Raw genomic sequence first — 17,861 nt, forward strand, 5'->3', positions numbered from 1 at the left:
TTGAACTTCTGTCACATGGCTGATTGATGATAAAACTTCTGCAGCGCCTGCGACGTTGTGTTCGATTTACAGAGAAATGTCGTCCCCTCGGGGTTTGTCTTTTGAACTGGATGCATTTGAGTTTTTTTTTTTCTTCTCACCAGCTGATGGTATCTCGGCTCGGATCAATAACACCTTTTACACACAGCGACTTCCTGTTACTACCGAAGATATGCCCAATCTTCAAAGCGCTACAATCTGAAGAGAAGTCCAGCCTCTCAGCTGCACCCTCCTCTCAGGATTAAACAAACACGGAGGTTGTTCCTTGGAACATTTTAGCAGCTGTGATTCATGGCATTTCCTGAAACATTTAATAATTTACTTAATGTCCAACTAATGGTTCACGGGACGATTTCCCATCATGCATTGCACTTGTATCAAAGCGGGAGTGAGAGAGACGTGTTTTAAGAGTTGTAATTATGTAATTATTAACAGGTCTCCATTCTATTGCTGCTTTACATGAAGTCTTATCTTTTCTGTCTGTCTTTCTCTGCAGGTGTTGCAACATTATCAAACACACACACACACACACATTCCTAGTTATAGGTTAAATGTTTCCGAGGCGAATTAAAGCACTGACTGAAATGACAGAAAGAGATTCTCACTCCATCACACTTGTTCTGTGTGTGTTTTACTGACGGAGGGATGACACCGGGCTTCTTTTTAAATGTAGCCCCGCCCCCTTTTCATTGTTTAAGCATGGGAAAGTATTTCAGCTGGGGAGTGAATCACAGAGAGAGAGAGAGAGAGAGAGAGAGAGCAGTGGGAGACACATGCAGGAATCACTTCAATATTTATGATTCTGATTTTTGTGGGAGCCGGTACCCATCTGAGTGTGTGCATGTGTGCATGTGTGTATTTGTTCATGTGTGTGTGTGTGTGTGCGTGTGTTTGTGTGTGTGAACTCCTCAGGGGGGTGAATCTGCCCCAAAGGTGTCAGTCAGGAATGGAACACACGGGCGTGGACGTATCCCACGATCCTCTGGGAGAAGAAGAACATTTCACAACCGTCTCTCTCTTACACACACACACACACGCACACACACACACACACACACATGCAGACGCACACACACGCAGACACAATCCCAATAACTAAAAAAATTGAACGGCACACCTTCAGAACTATCATTCTCATCTCTTCTTCGTGTGTTCTTGTGTGCTTTTCTTTCAGTTCCTCTGTGCGTGAGCAGTGTGCACGTGAACAGGCCGCAGCCTGCGGGTCAGTGTGTGTGTGTGTGTGTGTGCGTGTGTGCGTGTGTGCGTGCTTCGCTTTACTGCTTTGTCGGTCCTTTCGAGGTGAGGAGACGTTGAGTAACTCGCTGAGAAGCAGCGAAACTCGACGGGACGAATCAAAGGATTCAATCAATCAATCCATCAATCCATCAATCAGTCCGTAACAAGTTCCGATCTTGCAAATCAGCAAAAAGGGGGTTTTCTTTTACAAATGGGTGTGATTCAATATTTTTATATATATATTATATGAAGAGTTGCTCAACATATGATTGAATAGATTCACTTGTTTCATCATTTTACCTTTAAACGAGTCTCTCGGTGTGAATGGTGCACTCGATTACTGGTTTGGACACGTCACACCAGCAGAGGACAAGTCAACGGTCTAATTAACAATAGAGTTGTTGAAGACGCCTCCATGACTTTCTACTTCCACTTTTCCAATTTCTGCCTTTATTGTAAGAGACGTCCCTATTGGTCGGCCGTAAGGACTGAAAGGGTCAAAGTTCGCCTTTTATTGAATTGCATCCACCGTTTAACCGTTTTTTCCTTGAAAAGCGTGACTTGGAGTGAATGGGAGTATTACGAGACGTCTGTTTTTTCCCTGACTGAACGCACAGAGGTCACATTTCTGGCGTCTGACCAATAAACCGTTTCTCCAGCATCGGCCCCGTTTCACATGAGGCCTTGCGAGCGAAACGCCGTTTTATGTGTATGTAACCGTTTGGTAGCAAGATTTCCTGCTTCCTTCCACTTCCGCCCTGCCTCCTCCTGCTGCGTCCTCCTCCTCCTCCTCCTCCTCCTCCTCCTCCGCGAGGACCTTCTGAGAAAAGAAACCAGACAGGGACGACAAGGTTGATCACCTTTAAATGAATGTGGCCGGTAGCTGCACAGAAAACACACGAGGGGACCGTTGTGGATCGGCTTGGAGCCCCAGTGGGCCGCGGATGGGAGAGCTCTCCTCCCCCCCCGACTCTTAGTGCAGGCTGATCCGGGAGGACCAGATGGATCCAGATGTTTGTGAAGGTAAAGCCACGGCAGGCAGCTTGTAGTCTTCTCATCTCATCCTTCTTATTTCCTTCAGAATCTCAGACTGCAAGTGAAACTTTAAGCCCCACTTAGCTTAGCTTGGCTTCACCTCAAAAGTACAACTCCTTCTTTAACCGTTGTTCCACTGATCCCATGTCGAAATGATACGTTACGACAAGTCTACATCCGTCTGCTGCACTTTAAAACAGGCCGAGAGCATCACCATCGTGTTTATGAAAGAACCTTAAAGGAATAAACAAATGAATGAACATTTTTTTTTCTCTAAAACTCGATTGTTCGTTAAATCTCTCAAGCGGCCTAGCGGATCATGAATACGTGAACGGACAGGCCTTCAGTATCTGTGTATCTAAAACACACACACACACACACACACACACACACACAGGCTTTAACGGATGCCTGATCTTCCGTCTGCCCTATAAGGAAGTTCCTGTCACACACTGCGCTGACGTGAGGGTAAAACCGTTTCTCCAGGCCACAAGATCAAGTTGCAGTTCTGTGCATACACACACACACAAACACACACACACACATTGGAGGGTGGGACGCGCTCTTAACAGCTGCTGCAGGCCAAAAAACCTCTCTGGAACAGAGAGGGAGGGAGAAACCAAGTTGGAATGAAGGGAACGAAGCAAGCGAGGAAGGAGAGAAAAAGAAGAGGGACGTAAGACAGGAAGTAGAGAAAAGGTCCGAGGAGGATGTAGGCAGGGAAGAAGACGAGGGGACTGAGCTTCAGATGGGGCGGGGGGGGGGGGGGGGATGAAGAACCGAGCGGGTCAGGGGGGTCAAAGGCTTCACACTGCCGCCCCTGACAGTTTAAAGGGAAGAGCGTGCGGCGGCAGGATGTCATAAACACTGTCACGCCGCGTCCCGGGGGGGGGGGGGGGGACTCGAAAACAACGACCCGTCCACCGGGGTTCAAGAGAGCGGAGATTCAATCAAAAGCCGTACAAGATGTTTGAAGGTGCAGAGACACCAACGGAGAACAGACACCAAAACCTACGAAAAGGTTCCTTCACGGGAAACGATTCGCTTTGATGTGTATACGTGATTTTACATTTTCCCACAAAGCATCACTTTTCACTTCAAACCGCTGAATGCTTTGCACGGTTCGTGCTGTTCCTTTAAGGCCCAGCTGACATGAACACGGCTCCCTTCACGTCTTTCATCCCAGGACACTTTTCATATTAACTTCTCATAGTGTGCAGCTTTAAATGCTGGTGTTTCTTCTTCCAACATCATCCTGCCGTGATGCTTATTTAAATGCTCCAGGGGCCCGGAGACAATGGGGGAGGTGGGGGGGGGGGGGGGGGGGGGGATATCCCTGAGGAGCACACAGCACTCAATGCTCATCGATCATTGTATAAACGTCAAAAACAGCTTGGCTTGCACCCAACACACAGATGAGCACAGGGACTGCCTAAACGTACACAAACACGCACAAACACGCACAAACACGCACAAACACGCGCTCACACGCACAAACACGCGCTCACGCGCACACACACGCACACTCTGTGACATCTCTGTCGCTTTTCTGCGTCGCAGCTCGCCGGAATTTCCGAGTCAGCAGAAGCGTAGCCGGTCACATGGTGAGTGACGGTTAGAAACAAGCATCCAGGGAAAGTGATGCACATCAGAGCTGAAGGGAGGAGCAGCTTGGTGTCAGAGGACCACCAACCTTCTCGCTCCCTTTTGTGAGCGCAGAGGATTCTTCTGGAGGATTTTATGACGTCCAGAAGGGGAATAATGGAGACAATAATTGTCTCTCCGCTGCACATTGGGGTTGACGATGGCAGAGAGGAAACGGACATGTCAGGACATGAGCCCAGGAGACAGAGAGCGAGGGAGAGACCCCCACTTTGTAGTGAGAGAGAGAGAGAGAGGGGGGGGGGGCAGAAACAGAGAGCGAGCCAAGGAAAAAAATGCCGATGAACTCTTCATTGTCTCCGGCTGACAGATCCCATTAAGCTGAACACTCAGGAACAAAAGAAGTCAGCAGTTCTGTTTCTCCAACCTCCCATGACTCGCTGTGTGTGTGTGTGTGTGTGTTACTGCCATGGAAGCACACACACACACACACACACACACAGGAATAAGGGTATTTCCACCTCTCTTAACCGTCTGCTGGTCCAATGGGAGGAAGGAAGGGGTCCACTCTGGATGTCACTCTGTTGATACATATATAGCTCCATGCTGCAAAGGTCAAAGGTCACAATCCAAGTCTATGTATAGACACAAAGGATCGTACATCAGCTTCATCACAGAATAAATGAATATTCCATGGTTTAAGCATCCATATGTATCTATCTATCCATCATCCATCCATTTATCTATCTATCTATCTATCTATCTATCTAACATCTATCTATATATCTATCTTTGTCCGTAAGGGTCTGGATCAGCTGTTTGGTGGTTAGATCCTGCAGAGCAACGTTGGGGTACAGTTTGTATAAGAAATACCTTCAATAAAAAGAATTGTTCAATTTTATTTTGAAAGCACTGTATATTCAAGACTAATGTGGTGTTCTCTGAGTACTTTGTGCTTTATTTCTCCTGTGCTCAGGAAACAGAAGGACCTTTTGTAAAATTAAGAAAATAACCTGTAAAAATAAGAAATGAAAGTCATCTGTGGTTTGATTGATAGGCGTGACACCTCACAGCGCTCTATTACTGTAAAGGCTTTGATCTGTTGATGAATGTTAAAGCTGCAGGAATAAAAAATGCCAAAATGAGGAAATTCAGTCAAAAAACTGCTTTTCTTTAATCTAAATGGATAAAAATCCAGAACCGTTACAGGAAACCTTCCTTCGGTCAAATGAGAAAAATGGTACTTTTGTATCTCTCTCGTTATCCAAAGGTTCCAGCTGTTGGCAGCTGTTCACAGCCGGTCGGCTTCTGAGCTTTAATGTGCAGCCAAAGACAGACAATAAAACAGCTCACAGTTGACAGAGTGAGAGTGGTGCATGGGATGCCTGCAGAATGTGTCACTGGTGTGTCACCGCGCGCACACACACACACACACACACACACGCCGACTGTCACTGTGAAACCAGTTCTTCAGAATCCAGAAGAAATGTAATCCACACAGTCACTGTAAAACGGATGCGGAGAGGAACTCACTAGATGTGAAGGAGACCACACCTCGGAACAATTTATGTGTTAGTGTGAATAAGTGTTTGGTTCCAACAGGACCAAAAAAAAAAAAAAAACATTAGGACCCACTAACATCTGCTTTTGGTCTCCAGTTGGAAATCAGCTCGAAACCGAGCACATCAATCATATTGAAACAAAAAGTATACCAAGAATACAGAAAACACAGCACGGCTCAAAGTGTTATTTCTGAAATACAAATAATAAAACAAAATAATGAAGAGAGGGGAACAAATGAATGAAATCATCTGTAGGGAAAACGTAATGATGATGCATTATCAATATATTTACATTAGATGCCATCATTGATTACTTCACTTCTTGCTGGTGGGATTTGTCTTCAGTGAGACTTCAGAGTGAAACACTTGTCTGAGTTCTCTTCTCTTTGTGAGTTCCAGCCCATGAATGGAGGGCCGGGCCGAGGAACCGCTCTCCTTAGATAAATAGAGATTAGTCACAAGAACGCCACCTATATGACCTCCGGCTCACAATAGCGCCGCTGTCAATGTTTCACGCCACGACACGATAAAGCTCCCACACTCGCACACACACACACACACACACACACACACACACACACACACACACACACACACACACACACACAGGCTGTGTAATCTGTTCCCAGGATAATAAACTCCATAACGAAACTCTCTGGGCTTCAACGGCAAAGACTTGAGATTTAATTTGAAGATTCTGTGAAACTATAAAAACAGAATCACCGTTTGGCCTTTAGTGTCAAGCCAGACTTCCGTTTTTACAGTAGAACATTATAAATATACAGTAACGTTGAGGCTTTGTGTACATATGAATTAAAATGGTATATATTTTTTTAACAGAATTGAATTTTTAAATATGCTGTTATCTTATCTACAGTAATGGCCGTCCTATAAACCATTCACGGGCACTAATAACGGCCACTGCCACTTTGAAGGCGACCCGGATGTTTGCTTTTAGCACAGAGTCATTAAGCTGTAACAGCAGCACGGATCAGTTATTATCAGTTAATGCTCCGCGGCGGGTCCACGCCCACCTCAGCCAACACGCAACATCCTCCTCGAGTCCTTTGCCGATGTGTCGCTTGTAAATCCTTTACACCACGAGGAACCGCTTATATGGTCGATTCCCCAAACCGTGCAGAATATGATCTCATCCCCAGAAGAGGCCACCGAACGGTGTTTAAATGAGGTCACGTGCAGACATACGAGCGCATTCATGGGAAAAATAAAGTTAAAAAATAAACTTAAAGTTTCTTTCGTCATCTTTTACCTCCGACCGGATCTTTCAAAGCACCTGCCCCAAAGGTCTGATTATCTGAGCATCACTTATGTAAATGAACCGTTAGCTCTGGAGAGGCGGGAACAATAGATTCCCTTTCGGTTGCGAGGCTTTTAATTGCCACAATTGGACAAAATCCCCCCTCAAACGGTGTCTCGCTGCTCAACAGGTGTGGACCAACAGACCTGTAAATGTTTCACCGGCTCGAGTAGTAGGTGTGTGAGTGTGTGTGAGTGTGTGTGTGTGTGTGTGTGTACCCCAATCTAAATTAGCTGGAAATTTGCCGGGCATTTTTGCAGGTTTAGACACACACACACACGCACACACACACACACACACAGGAATCTTCAGGTGCTGATGTGTTCTGTCGACTCACCCTCAGGCAACGTTTGGAATGAATTGTTACAACAGAGAAGTTCCATGAGAAGGTCAGGCAGAAGGTGTCATGCCTGTCTTTAGAGGGCTTCACTGTTGGGTTCAAGCAACGAAAGGTGCTGCTCATGTTCAGGACAACAGGATCTCACATTTTAGAGGGGTTTAAAACTCCAGAGTCATAAAGTGTGTCATATCGAATTACTGAACGCAGTCGCGTGGAGGAAGCCTGGATCAACGGTCTGGTGTGTGAAAGGCCGCGGTTACGTTTGACCTCAGATGCAGATGTTCAGACGTCTGCCTGCAGCTGGAGGACGCGTCGTGTTTGTCGCGCTGACGGCGAGCGTGGGAACAAACATCGTGATAAAGGACTTGAGCCTGAATGGTTGCTCGGGTTTAGGCCCGCTCAGCCTCTGGAAGCTCCTCCTCCGGGTCACCGTAGCCCCTCCCCCCCCCCCCCCCCCTGCACATGTAGCTCCTCCCCCCTCAGCTCAGACCTGCTGAGTGTCCTTTCATCGGTCAGTTAGGTGTGTTTCAGGGCCACGTCAGCATTGTGCACAGCAGGTTAATGTGTTACTGCGGTGTGTGTGTGTGTGTGTGTGTGCGCGTGTACCGGACCAAGGTCACGAAGGCGAGTTCGTGCGGTGTGTTACATGTTATCATGTCCTAAAGGAGTGTACCGCGTGTGGCGGTCATGATGACCGTCCAGGAAATATTCACATCTGTAACTCTTATGATCTTTTTGTTTATCTGCCGCTATCTTATTATTCAACATTCAAAGGGGAACGCAACACGGGCCGGGTCAGGTTGCTTTATTTAGGAGTTACATAAGTCATTTATAACAATTACAGAGAAGCAGTCCCCACAATTCTCATTTAGTTATGTTTTAAACGTTGTATGCAGGGTGTCAGTGTTAAAGTTACGTAACTCGTCGTCATAACTTCATACCCCATCGTGCTTCTTTTAACCCAAACCCCCCCCCCCGCCCACCCCACTGGGAGACCGCCTCTACGCCGAGCGTCCCATCAGGGATTCACGAAGCTGCTGGAGCATCCTCCGTCGCCATGGAAACAATTTCATTTACTTCTCTCGCTTTGGATATTCGTTAAATGTGGAAACTATTCCCCTAAAAAAAAAAAAGAGATACTGCAGACACTTTTATGCCCCTCCCCCCCTCTAGAGAAATAAACATATATTTACATATAAACATTGCACTGTGTGTATTAGGACTCCTCGACACTGTGTGAGCTCTGGGCAGAGGAACAGATGGGTGACCTCAGCAGATGACGTTTCTTTGCTTGCTTTTACATTGCGGCGACCAATCAGGATCAAACACTGTGTGTTTATGTGTGTGTGTGTGTGTGTGTGTGTGTGTGTGTGTGTGTGTCAATGAGCATGTGTGTTTTTTTGAAGTGCAAATATTAGCTTTTGTCATTCGTGTTGGGAAATCTTCCACGTGTTGATGCAACATTTCTTTCACAGCTTTTATTTTCTATTATATCCACTGTTGCTGTTATAATACTCACCTGTTATTAATGCCAGTTTATATTTTTTATTTTGTTATCATCCTACTATAAATACTCCTACTAACTGCATTCATCACTTCTGTCACTCCATTGTGATGCAGTTAATCCCATCAATAAGACAATGGTTTGAATCCAGGACGTTGCATCCGTCTTTAATTCTTCCTTCTTTGTGACGTCTTTCAACGCAAACCACGATCCAACTAGTGAGAAAATATTAATAATAATATAATATGCATGCATAATAATTCTGATTGAGGATGAAATGCCCCCCCCCCCCCCCCCCCCCCCCCTCCAGGCCGATCCATCAACACACCTCTCACTCACAGCTCTAGCGTTTTGAACTCGGGGGGACCTTTGACACCCCCCCCCCCCCCCCCTTTGACTTGTGACTTTCTTCACGGGAACTTCCTCCTCCTCTTTCTGTCTGACGATGCTTCCTCGTTTGTTCCTTTACATTCACTGCTTTTTACTGTCGGCTTCTTCTTCCTCGTCATCTTCGTCTTCTTCTTCCGTGCGAATGATCACGCTTACGCAATAATGTGTGCGTTGATCTTTATTCATGAAGGCCGGGTCATAGTGTGAGCTCTGTGCTTAATGGAATGTTTCTTCGAGGCGCTCTGGCAAACAGAAATACATCTTAGTGCAGAGAAATAGTTCTTTGTTCCGTCTGGTTTGTTGGTTTTTAGGGAGCAGACCCAGTTTGACGAGGCGAGTGATGCTTGACCATAAAACATTATTTTCTGCTGCGATAGTTCTGATAAACGTTAAAGCAAGTGTGTGTGTGTGTGTGTGTGTGTGTGTGAGTCACACACACACACACATACACACACACACACTCACACACACACACACACTGTTTCCTGGGTATAAAATGATCAAATATTTTTTTATTATTACGTTTTCACGTAAAGGGTTTGGCAGATTTACCAGTTGATCTCATGTTGGATTCTCTCTCAATTATAAGTCCCGCCCTCTCTAAAGCCCCCCGGCCAATCATGTCGTACCAGTGGCCAACTCCATTGAGTTGAACACAATCATTTGGGATTGACTTCACGTTAGCGCTGGTTTAATTTGGCGCTCGTCGAGGTTAAGCGTTGAGCAAAAGTGAACCTCGGGAGGCTGGTTACGTTGGTGACAGCGTGCGCTACCATGGCGACGCCGCTCTGACACCTTGACGTCAAAGCGAAGGTTCATTTCGATGCGTTGAAGAAGTAAGCGGACTCTCGTCTCCTCATCGCCCCCCTGGTGGTCACCACAGAGAATGCAGGCACTTCAGCATCGGCTTCAACGTTTCAGAGGTGGAGGCGCAAAGATGTAGAAGAGTGAAGGTACAATAAATGTGAACACACACTCGTTTAACCGTTGTTACGGGGACTAGAGACCTACATTGTCAGGCTTGATTTTTAATTAGTTATTTTTAACAAGATTTTAAATGTTCTTGAGGACGCCTGAACTTCAAACGTTTTCCTGACCTGAACTGACTTTGTGTGTGTGTGTGTGTGTGTGTGTGTGAGGCAGTGTTCCTAATAAACCTTCACATGTGCCGTGGAGGTCTCTCCCTCGCTGTCTCACACATGGGAAGCAGCTCGCCTGCTCACAGTTTTCCTCGAGGGCGAAACTCAATCAGCCTTTTTTTTCTAAAAAACACATGCACACACACACACACAAACACACACACACACACAGAAACTCGGGGAGGTGGTTGCAGTGAATAGCTGGAGCATGCTTGCATTTGTGAATGAAAGACTTTCTGTCTCCTTCCGTCTAAGGAACGTGTTCTTGGCACGACTCCAGAAAGTTGTCAGTGGCGGGAAAACACACACACACACAGACACACAGACACACACACACACACATCCACACTGTGAGAAGTGACAAAGTGGGTTTGTGTGTGTGAGAGTTTAGAAGGAAGTCCAAATTTGAGGAAATGAACAAACTGCGCTAAAGTTAAGATTCTAATAGAAGATGAACAAAATGTAAAAATGCAGGTCAAAGGTCACCTTTTTTAGGTCCTTTCTAAATGTGGATCTTTTATGATTTCCACTCTTTTGTGGTTTATGTTGTATGTATTGCAACTCTTAAATGACAAAATGCTTAAGAACTTTGATCTTTGCTGTGGCTGAAGAAACAATTAAGTGTTACAGCTGTTTATTTGATAAACAACAACAAATGAAACAAACACAAAAACAGCAATAACTTTAAATAGTATAAGTAAGTCATTTTTTGCAGTGTGTGACCACCCACACTCGCACACACAGACACACACACTCTCCTCCCCGCCCGCTGATTGGCTGCCGCAGTTTGGCGGGCTTCTCTCTTCCTCGTGATCACGACGGCGCCGCCGCAGTCATCGGAGCGACACGTGGAAACAAGAGTTCAGCGGGGGTGGTCGCCCCCGGCAACGACATCCCCGAACGCACAACGCGCTCCCGGTGGGGGGGCCCGGGAGAGGGATGACAGGTTCCATCGCTGAGAATAAAACACACAAGCACGTTTTTAACTCTGCTCACACTCAGCTGAGAAGTGTTGCTCTAACGTCGTCACATGACAATCTGTTGAAGTGACTCCGGAGAGCAGGAAGTCGGCCTCATAACTGACCGTGTAAAGCTGTCACTGAGCGGGGACGATGTAACTCTGCAACATTCCTCCTCTTGGAGAGTTTTAATTCAACACAGCTACACAAAAACACAGTTTAACCGGCTTTTTCTTTGCTGAAACTAAAGGGGACATTTTATCCGCCCTAAAGGAGCAACATCAGAGTTAACACTGCTTCATGTAACGATAGCGTGAAGGAATGTGTGAGGCTAACACTGTTAGCATCATTAGCCCCACTAGCACCGAGGAATACTCGTCTCTCCTTTCACCATCTTCACCAACCTGCAGCATTTTTGATTTATGAATTGATTAAATCGTCCTCTCGGTCGTGTTTGGGGAGAGATCCTCTCCTGTTTCAGTAAATAAAACAAGAATAAGAGTAAACATCAAATGCTACACCCCCAAAACACAAGGTACAGCTCGCCGGGTGAAGTTTTGACCTGATTCCAGGTCACTTGAAGTGGGTACAAGTGGCTTCATAACATGTTGATATCGTGAGCGATTCACCAGCAGAATTGCGCGCTTATCTATTTAAGTGTGCCATTATGAGGGAACGCCTGCCAAGCGGCCGTATCGCCATGTGAGACATTTATTTTAGAAGTAGGTCAGTGATGTTGTCCTCTATGTTTCCAGAGAGTTATTGATAGATATCTTGAATTTCAACTGAGAAGGGAGAGGTCCTCATGTTCATTTATATGTTCTATTATTATTTTGTGAAAGCAAATGTGCCAGAAATCACAAAGCGGCACGTGTTGCTGCCCTTTTTGTTGCCTTATGACAAAGAAAACAGACACAGTTGTCACAGTTTACCAACTTATATAAGTGAAAATAGTAATAATTAAAAATATATATTTTTTCATGAATTTATTCATTAAGAAATTACATCATAATACAAAAAATAAACAAATCCAAATGTTTTTCTCACACGCAAAATCAATCTTCAACAACTCACCAAAGTGCAGCCGTGTTCCAATCTCACCGTGATGCTGTGAAGCTTATGTAACGCTGAGGAAACACAGATGGACAGAAGGACGGGCAAGGCAGAGAAAAGGGGGGAGACAGGGAGGGTGGGGGGTAAAGGGGGGGGGAGAGAGAAGATGGAGGGAAAGGAGAAATAGGAAGGGTGGGGGAGTAAAGGAGAGTAAAGGGGGGGAAGAGGGAGAGGATTGGGGGGGGGTAAAAGAGAGTAAAGGGGGGGGGAAGAGGGAGAGGATAGGGGGAGTAAAGAAGAAAGTTCATCCCAAACCAAAGCCTTTGAGGACCTCTTGTGGTGAGAAGAGAAGTTACATTTAAAGTGTACTTAAACACAAACTTTTTTTTGTTGAGTGTTTTTACAACATGAAAAGTCTCCCCCGTAAAGAGATGATGTTTATATAATAAACGCACAAACTCAGACTGCATGACATGAAAATACAAAGTGCGTATGTTTGTGTGTCTGTGTGCTTTTGTGTTTGCACAGCAACGTCCGCCGCGCGGCGCCGCGGCAACATGAGACAAGTCGTTTCCATGGCGAGGGCCAACTGAAAGGGTCGGAGCGTCCTCCGCGCCGGGCACGCCGCCCAGGGGACAGGTTTGGCGGGAAGTGTGTCTGTGTGTGTTTTGTGTGTGTCTGAGTGTGTGTTCGTGAGTGTGTGTGAGAGGGAAAACAGACGCTGTGTTTGGATGGATAATGAATGAAAGAGAATCTGTTCTTTTGGGTGTGTTTGTGAAACAAGCCGAGTGTGTGTGTGTGTGTGTGTGTGTGTGTGTGCACACATAATGCAATCAGGCAATGATCTCATCAGAGAGGAAACCGGCTGTGTTCCTGTCTAATATAATGCAAACGTTCAAGGTCAAAGATCGTTTTGGTAACAGTAAAATGAGTGGTCGGAAAATATAGAAGTGTGATATGCAAAATATACTCAAAGTATCCAAAGTAAAAGCACTTGCTCTGTAATGTGTAATTATATATAAAAGTAAAAGGGAAATGAGGAAATACAAAGGTGAGGTGACCTTTAGTGTTTGAACTAAAGGTCAAAGAGACCTGAACTCCTCTGAAGAAACAAAAGTTCAAGTTTCTTTGGTTAATCATCAGTTATATTTTAGCATGTTTTGGAAAGTATTTAATATCACAACTCATGATGTAAGATATGAAAAATATGATGTCGACATAGAAACGTCTCTTAGTTGAAGACAACCAGGATGGCTGGAACACATCTGCAGAAGCTGCGGCTACAGATGTTTTTCCTGTGACATTAATGTGAACCGAGGGCTCCGGGCACCTGCTGTGGCCTTCACGCTGCCCCTGCTCACCTTCAGATAACGAGGCCGGTGGAGCACACGCGGCGTTTGATCTCCCTGTTATCGCCTGAGAGGCGACTCGCTCGGGGTCCGTGTGCTCAGGAGCTCTGTTTTCTTCACAGAGGACACGGAGCCTGAAATGTCTACACGCTGCACGCTACGTGACGTGTTCAGGAAGTCGGAACAGTTGCCCGTGTTCCATTCTGGGATTCTGCGTGTCCGTGTTGCCAAACTTCAAACCTGCTTTTGAAACACAACTTTAATCACACAATTTTCTCAGTTTCGGTATTTGACACCTTTTAGGTGATCTACATAACCTCTACTATATACATAAACAATATACTACATTGACCTTTTCTCAGGCAAAAGACAAAATCCACAATCAATCCCTTTTCCAGCCCAAATCTAGAAAATAAATGACGAGCTCTTTTCTCTATGATGCGACACGTAGCCGTTCATGATGAGCTAGCAGCTAACAGCGCTAGCAGCTAACAGCGCTAGCAGCGCTAGCAGCGCTAGCAGCTAGCAAACAGTGCTAACACCGGCATCTTCATCCCTTCAGCTACTGGTTTAGGTACCGTTTAGAAACTGATTTGTGTACTGGTTTAGGTACCATTTAGGTTTTAGTTTAGGTACTGGTTTTGATCAAGGTAATGGTTTTACCGTTTAGGTAATGGTTTTACCATTTAGGTGCTGGTTTTACCGTTTAGGTGCTGGTTTTGGTACAGATAAGGTACGGGTTTAGGTACTGGTTAGGTACTTGTTTTGTTACTGGTTTTGGTACCAGTTTAGGTACTGGTTTCGTAACTGGTTTTACGAATGGCATGGTAGGCTTACCCATCCCTGCAGGTGGGCAGATGAATGGGTTTGTGGTTTTAAGTATGTGGGTGAACTGAGTGTGGATTTAAATACGTCTCTGTGCAAATGTTACAGAAACATGTCATTATTAATAAAAGTATTGTTTTATTGTATTATTTTGCCAGCGATCCAACGCTCTCACACTGCGATCCGTACCGAGGGTCCAGGATTTGAACTGCTTCTGGATCAAGACTGCTTCAGGTCTGCATTGGAAAATGATCTCAGCATGGAATCATTTTAAGCCGCTGGAAATGTCCTGCGTACTTATTGTGAGTCAGATATGAGGACCATCATCTGTGAGATAACACACACACTCCCTTAAAGCGATTCATCATTCTGAGGTAAGCTGACATAAGTAGCACAGTGACTTTTACTACCTGTGTTATAACACCATCATGCAGCTACCAATCGGATCACAACCTTTTGGTGACATCACATAAGGTGACGTAAATACACAAACACACACATTTGATCTTGCGACAAAACTCCAATTTTTGTATTAATATATAATTCATATACCACTATTGATACTTAGAATGCACAAACAATGTGTCATGTTTTACACCTCCTCCCATCAAAACACATTTTCTTTAACATAATCACCTATTAGATTAATTATTTAAAGTCTGAATCAACAGGATTGCACTCATTCACACTTCACGAGTTACTTCCCTTTAGGATATTGATTGCGGTGCCACTAATCATCGTTGACCAGCTGGGGTAAAATCTTAATGGGGATATTATTGCTGCTGAAAATGTACGGAAACAGCTTCTGGGTGAACCTGTGTGGGAAGGTGACTATGTGTGTCTTAGTGTCAGCATCTAAGAAGGACAGACCTCTTCCCCAGTCCAGGTGGACTCTGACCCTCTGGAGCTTCCGCCTTACTGGGAGAGCGATGGGCTGGGATGATGGGGAGAAGGCTTTGTAACTCCCCAGAGAGAACCCAATCCTCCACATTCCCGAACGTACAGACCCTTTCCTCTCAACAGACCCTTCTGCCACCCCCAGAAACCAGCATGTATTGTCTCCAACTTCCACGTCCCAGGAGTTAATCCCAGAGTTAAAGCCCTCAGAGCCAAAGACAGAGCTGAAAGTGTTAAACCTCTCTGGATTATCAGGAAGCTTCTGTCTCTCTCCTCGTCTCACACTGGTCAGATCTTCCGAAAGGATGAGTTCTGGATGAGCGGTGTTTGGGTCCAGAACCACAGGACTGTAGGAGACCATCTCCTTCATCTTGTCCCAGATGTTAAAGGTCAGGTTGCCCAGATGTTTGGCCTGGTCTATCAGAGCTCCAGACAGCAGCTGTGGGTCCTCCAGCAGGGGGCGCTGCTGGACTCTTTCCAGTGCAGCCTTGTAGTGGTTCAGGAAGGAGACGTCTTCTGCTCTCAGCTGCTCCTCTGTGGCCCTGACTGTGTCTGAAAGAGCTGCTATCTCTCTGCTCAGAGCCTCCATCTTCTTCTCCATCATCTGACACTTCTGCTCCTCTTCCCCCCTCAGAGCAGAGATCCTGGCCTCCTCTTCCTCCTCTAGAAACTGGTGAAGCTTCTTGAACTGGTCTTTAATCTTCTTCTCTGTGTGTCGAGCCTGGACCTTCATGTGTGCTGCTGTTTGATCACAGTTTGCTTTGACCTCTTCAAAGAGCTTCAGTTTCTTCTTGAAGGGCTTCAGGTATTTCTGGATCTCCTCTTTGAGATCCTCTGCAGCCTCGTCGATGGGTTTGAATTTGTGATTTGTGTGTGTTTTTGAATCTCTGCAGACGACACACACTGGCTGCTGATGGTCCAGGCAGAAGAGTCTGAGCTTCTCCGAGTGCAGACTGCAGACCTTCTCTGAAGCTCTCTGATCTCTCTCCAGTATGAAGGACTCACACAGGTTCTTTATCACCAAACTAGCAGGTGGATCACTCCTCGAGGATCTTCTGGCACAAACTGGACACTCCCGAGTTAGTTTCTGTGCCCACCACCTCTTCAGACAGTCTCGACAGAAGCTGTGGCTACATGACAGAACCACGGGATCCTTGAAGATGTCCTGGCAGACAGAACAGGAGAGATCCTCCGCACACCTGGAAGCCATTGGATTTGTAAAACTCTGAAAACAAAGCAGGCAAATGACAGAGTGTAGATTAGGATACATCCACGTGACTGTTTCCGTTATAAATCGCATTTCTTCATTCACGTTGCCACGGCCACACTTCTCAGGAGGCTTTTAGAAGACCCCGCTCTGCAACTTTGAGGAGGGAGATGGTTGATGCTCATTTCTTTCTGCAGAACTAGTGTTGTAACGGTAGGCCTACGTTTGGACAGAATAACAACAACACACACTGGTCTCGCCACTTGATCCCAGCTACATTTCCAACCGGAAACACGCGAAACAATGACACGCCACCACAGACAATTCAGGGTAAATGCTGGTGTATCACCAATGAAATGTGAAGACTACACAGCACACAGTGGTCCAATCAGAGTCATTCAATAACCAAACCCCCTCGATCACACCAGGAAAAGGAACAAACTCATAGTCCAGCACAAAAAAAGAATCACAAGAAGGGTCACTGCTTGAGTCTCTGTACCGTAGTCACCCAAGTCACGGGGGTCCGAGCGCGCTCCAGGACCTGCTGCCTCCCGACGCTCCACACGCGATGCCTCCTAGCGCAGACCGTACCACGCCTTCCTATCTGACTCTCCTTTGCATTTCCGCGCCCATCCGTGACAGGTGAGGACTGCGGATTGGTGTTCGGGGTGTGTGTAGAGCATTAACCTTCGGTCGGGATAGAAGATTGCTACAGAGTGAAGTTCAGAGAGGAAACTGTAAACGAATAAAAGCGAAGCAGAGCGTCGCCGGGGGTGACAATCGCACAACGAGGGCGAGGTCATTGAGAGAGAAAACGTAACTTACCGACCCATAAAGGAGAAAAACTTTTAAATGTAAGTGTTCATATTGTCGAATGTGAATTTGAGAGGAAGAGAGATAAACAGCCTAAGTTTAGAGAATAAGATCTCAATTTCCTTATTATTAAGTGTACATTTTTATTATTGCCCAGAAGTATTATGTGTAAAGCCCCCAATGTGCCTCCTTCCGTCCTTCCCTTTAAAGCTGAATCTCTTTCAATTCCACACGAACTCTGATCCCTCAGATCAGTCTTAGTATGGAACTCTATCAAAGTTTACCTGGGACTCCAGTGGACTCCACTGGTCAAACCACTGGTTAAACTGGACAAGGTCTGCTCTGAGCCAGGCTGGTTATTATTAACAACATCAGTTGATAATGTGTTGTTTATGGAGACAAGGGCATGACAGAAGGGATTTATGAATGAATGGAATCTTTGTTAGTTAAAAGGACCGTTTCAAGTTCACAGAACGTAAACGGTTTCCGTGGTAACACGTCCGATTGTATTGCAATGACATGTCTGCCAAAAAATTACAGTACAAACTTTACAACAAAATGTGAATCTTAACCTCCCCCCCCCCCCCCCCCAC

At 45.7% G+C, this 17,861-nt stretch overlaps 1 protein-coding gene across 1 annotated transcript; it reads right to left on the reverse strand.

Moving 5' to 3' along the window:
* Positions 1-14,089: 14,089 nt before the first annotated feature.
* Positions 14,090-17,845, reverse strand: LOC119194260 (nuclear factor 7, brain-like). Its single transcript, XM_037448466.2, has 2 exons — positions 16,955-17,845; positions 14,090-16,473 (listed from the first exon to the last, which is right to left on the reverse strand). Exon 2 carries the CDS (start codon positions 16,456-16,458, stop codon positions 15,082-15,084), a length of 1,377 nt encoding a protein of 458 aa, XP_037304363.2. The 5' UTR covers positions 16,459-16,473; positions 16,955-17,845; the 3' UTR covers positions 14,090-15,081.
* Positions 17,846-17,861: the final 16 nt, after the last annotated feature.

This window comes from Pungitius pungitius, chromosome 8 (assembly GCF_949316345.1).
Source record: "Pungitius pungitius chromosome 8, fPunPun2.1, whole genome shotgun sequence".
Classification (NCBI taxonomy): Eukaryota; Metazoa; Chordata; class Actinopteri; order Perciformes; family Gasterosteidae; genus Pungitius; species Pungitius pungitius.

What these genes read in the sequence shown, in the direction of transcription:
- LOC119194260 (XM_037448466.2), bottom strand. Translation starts at nt 16,458, where the DNA reads ATGGCTTCCAGGTGTGCGGAGGATCTCTCCTGTTCTGTCTGCCAGGAC.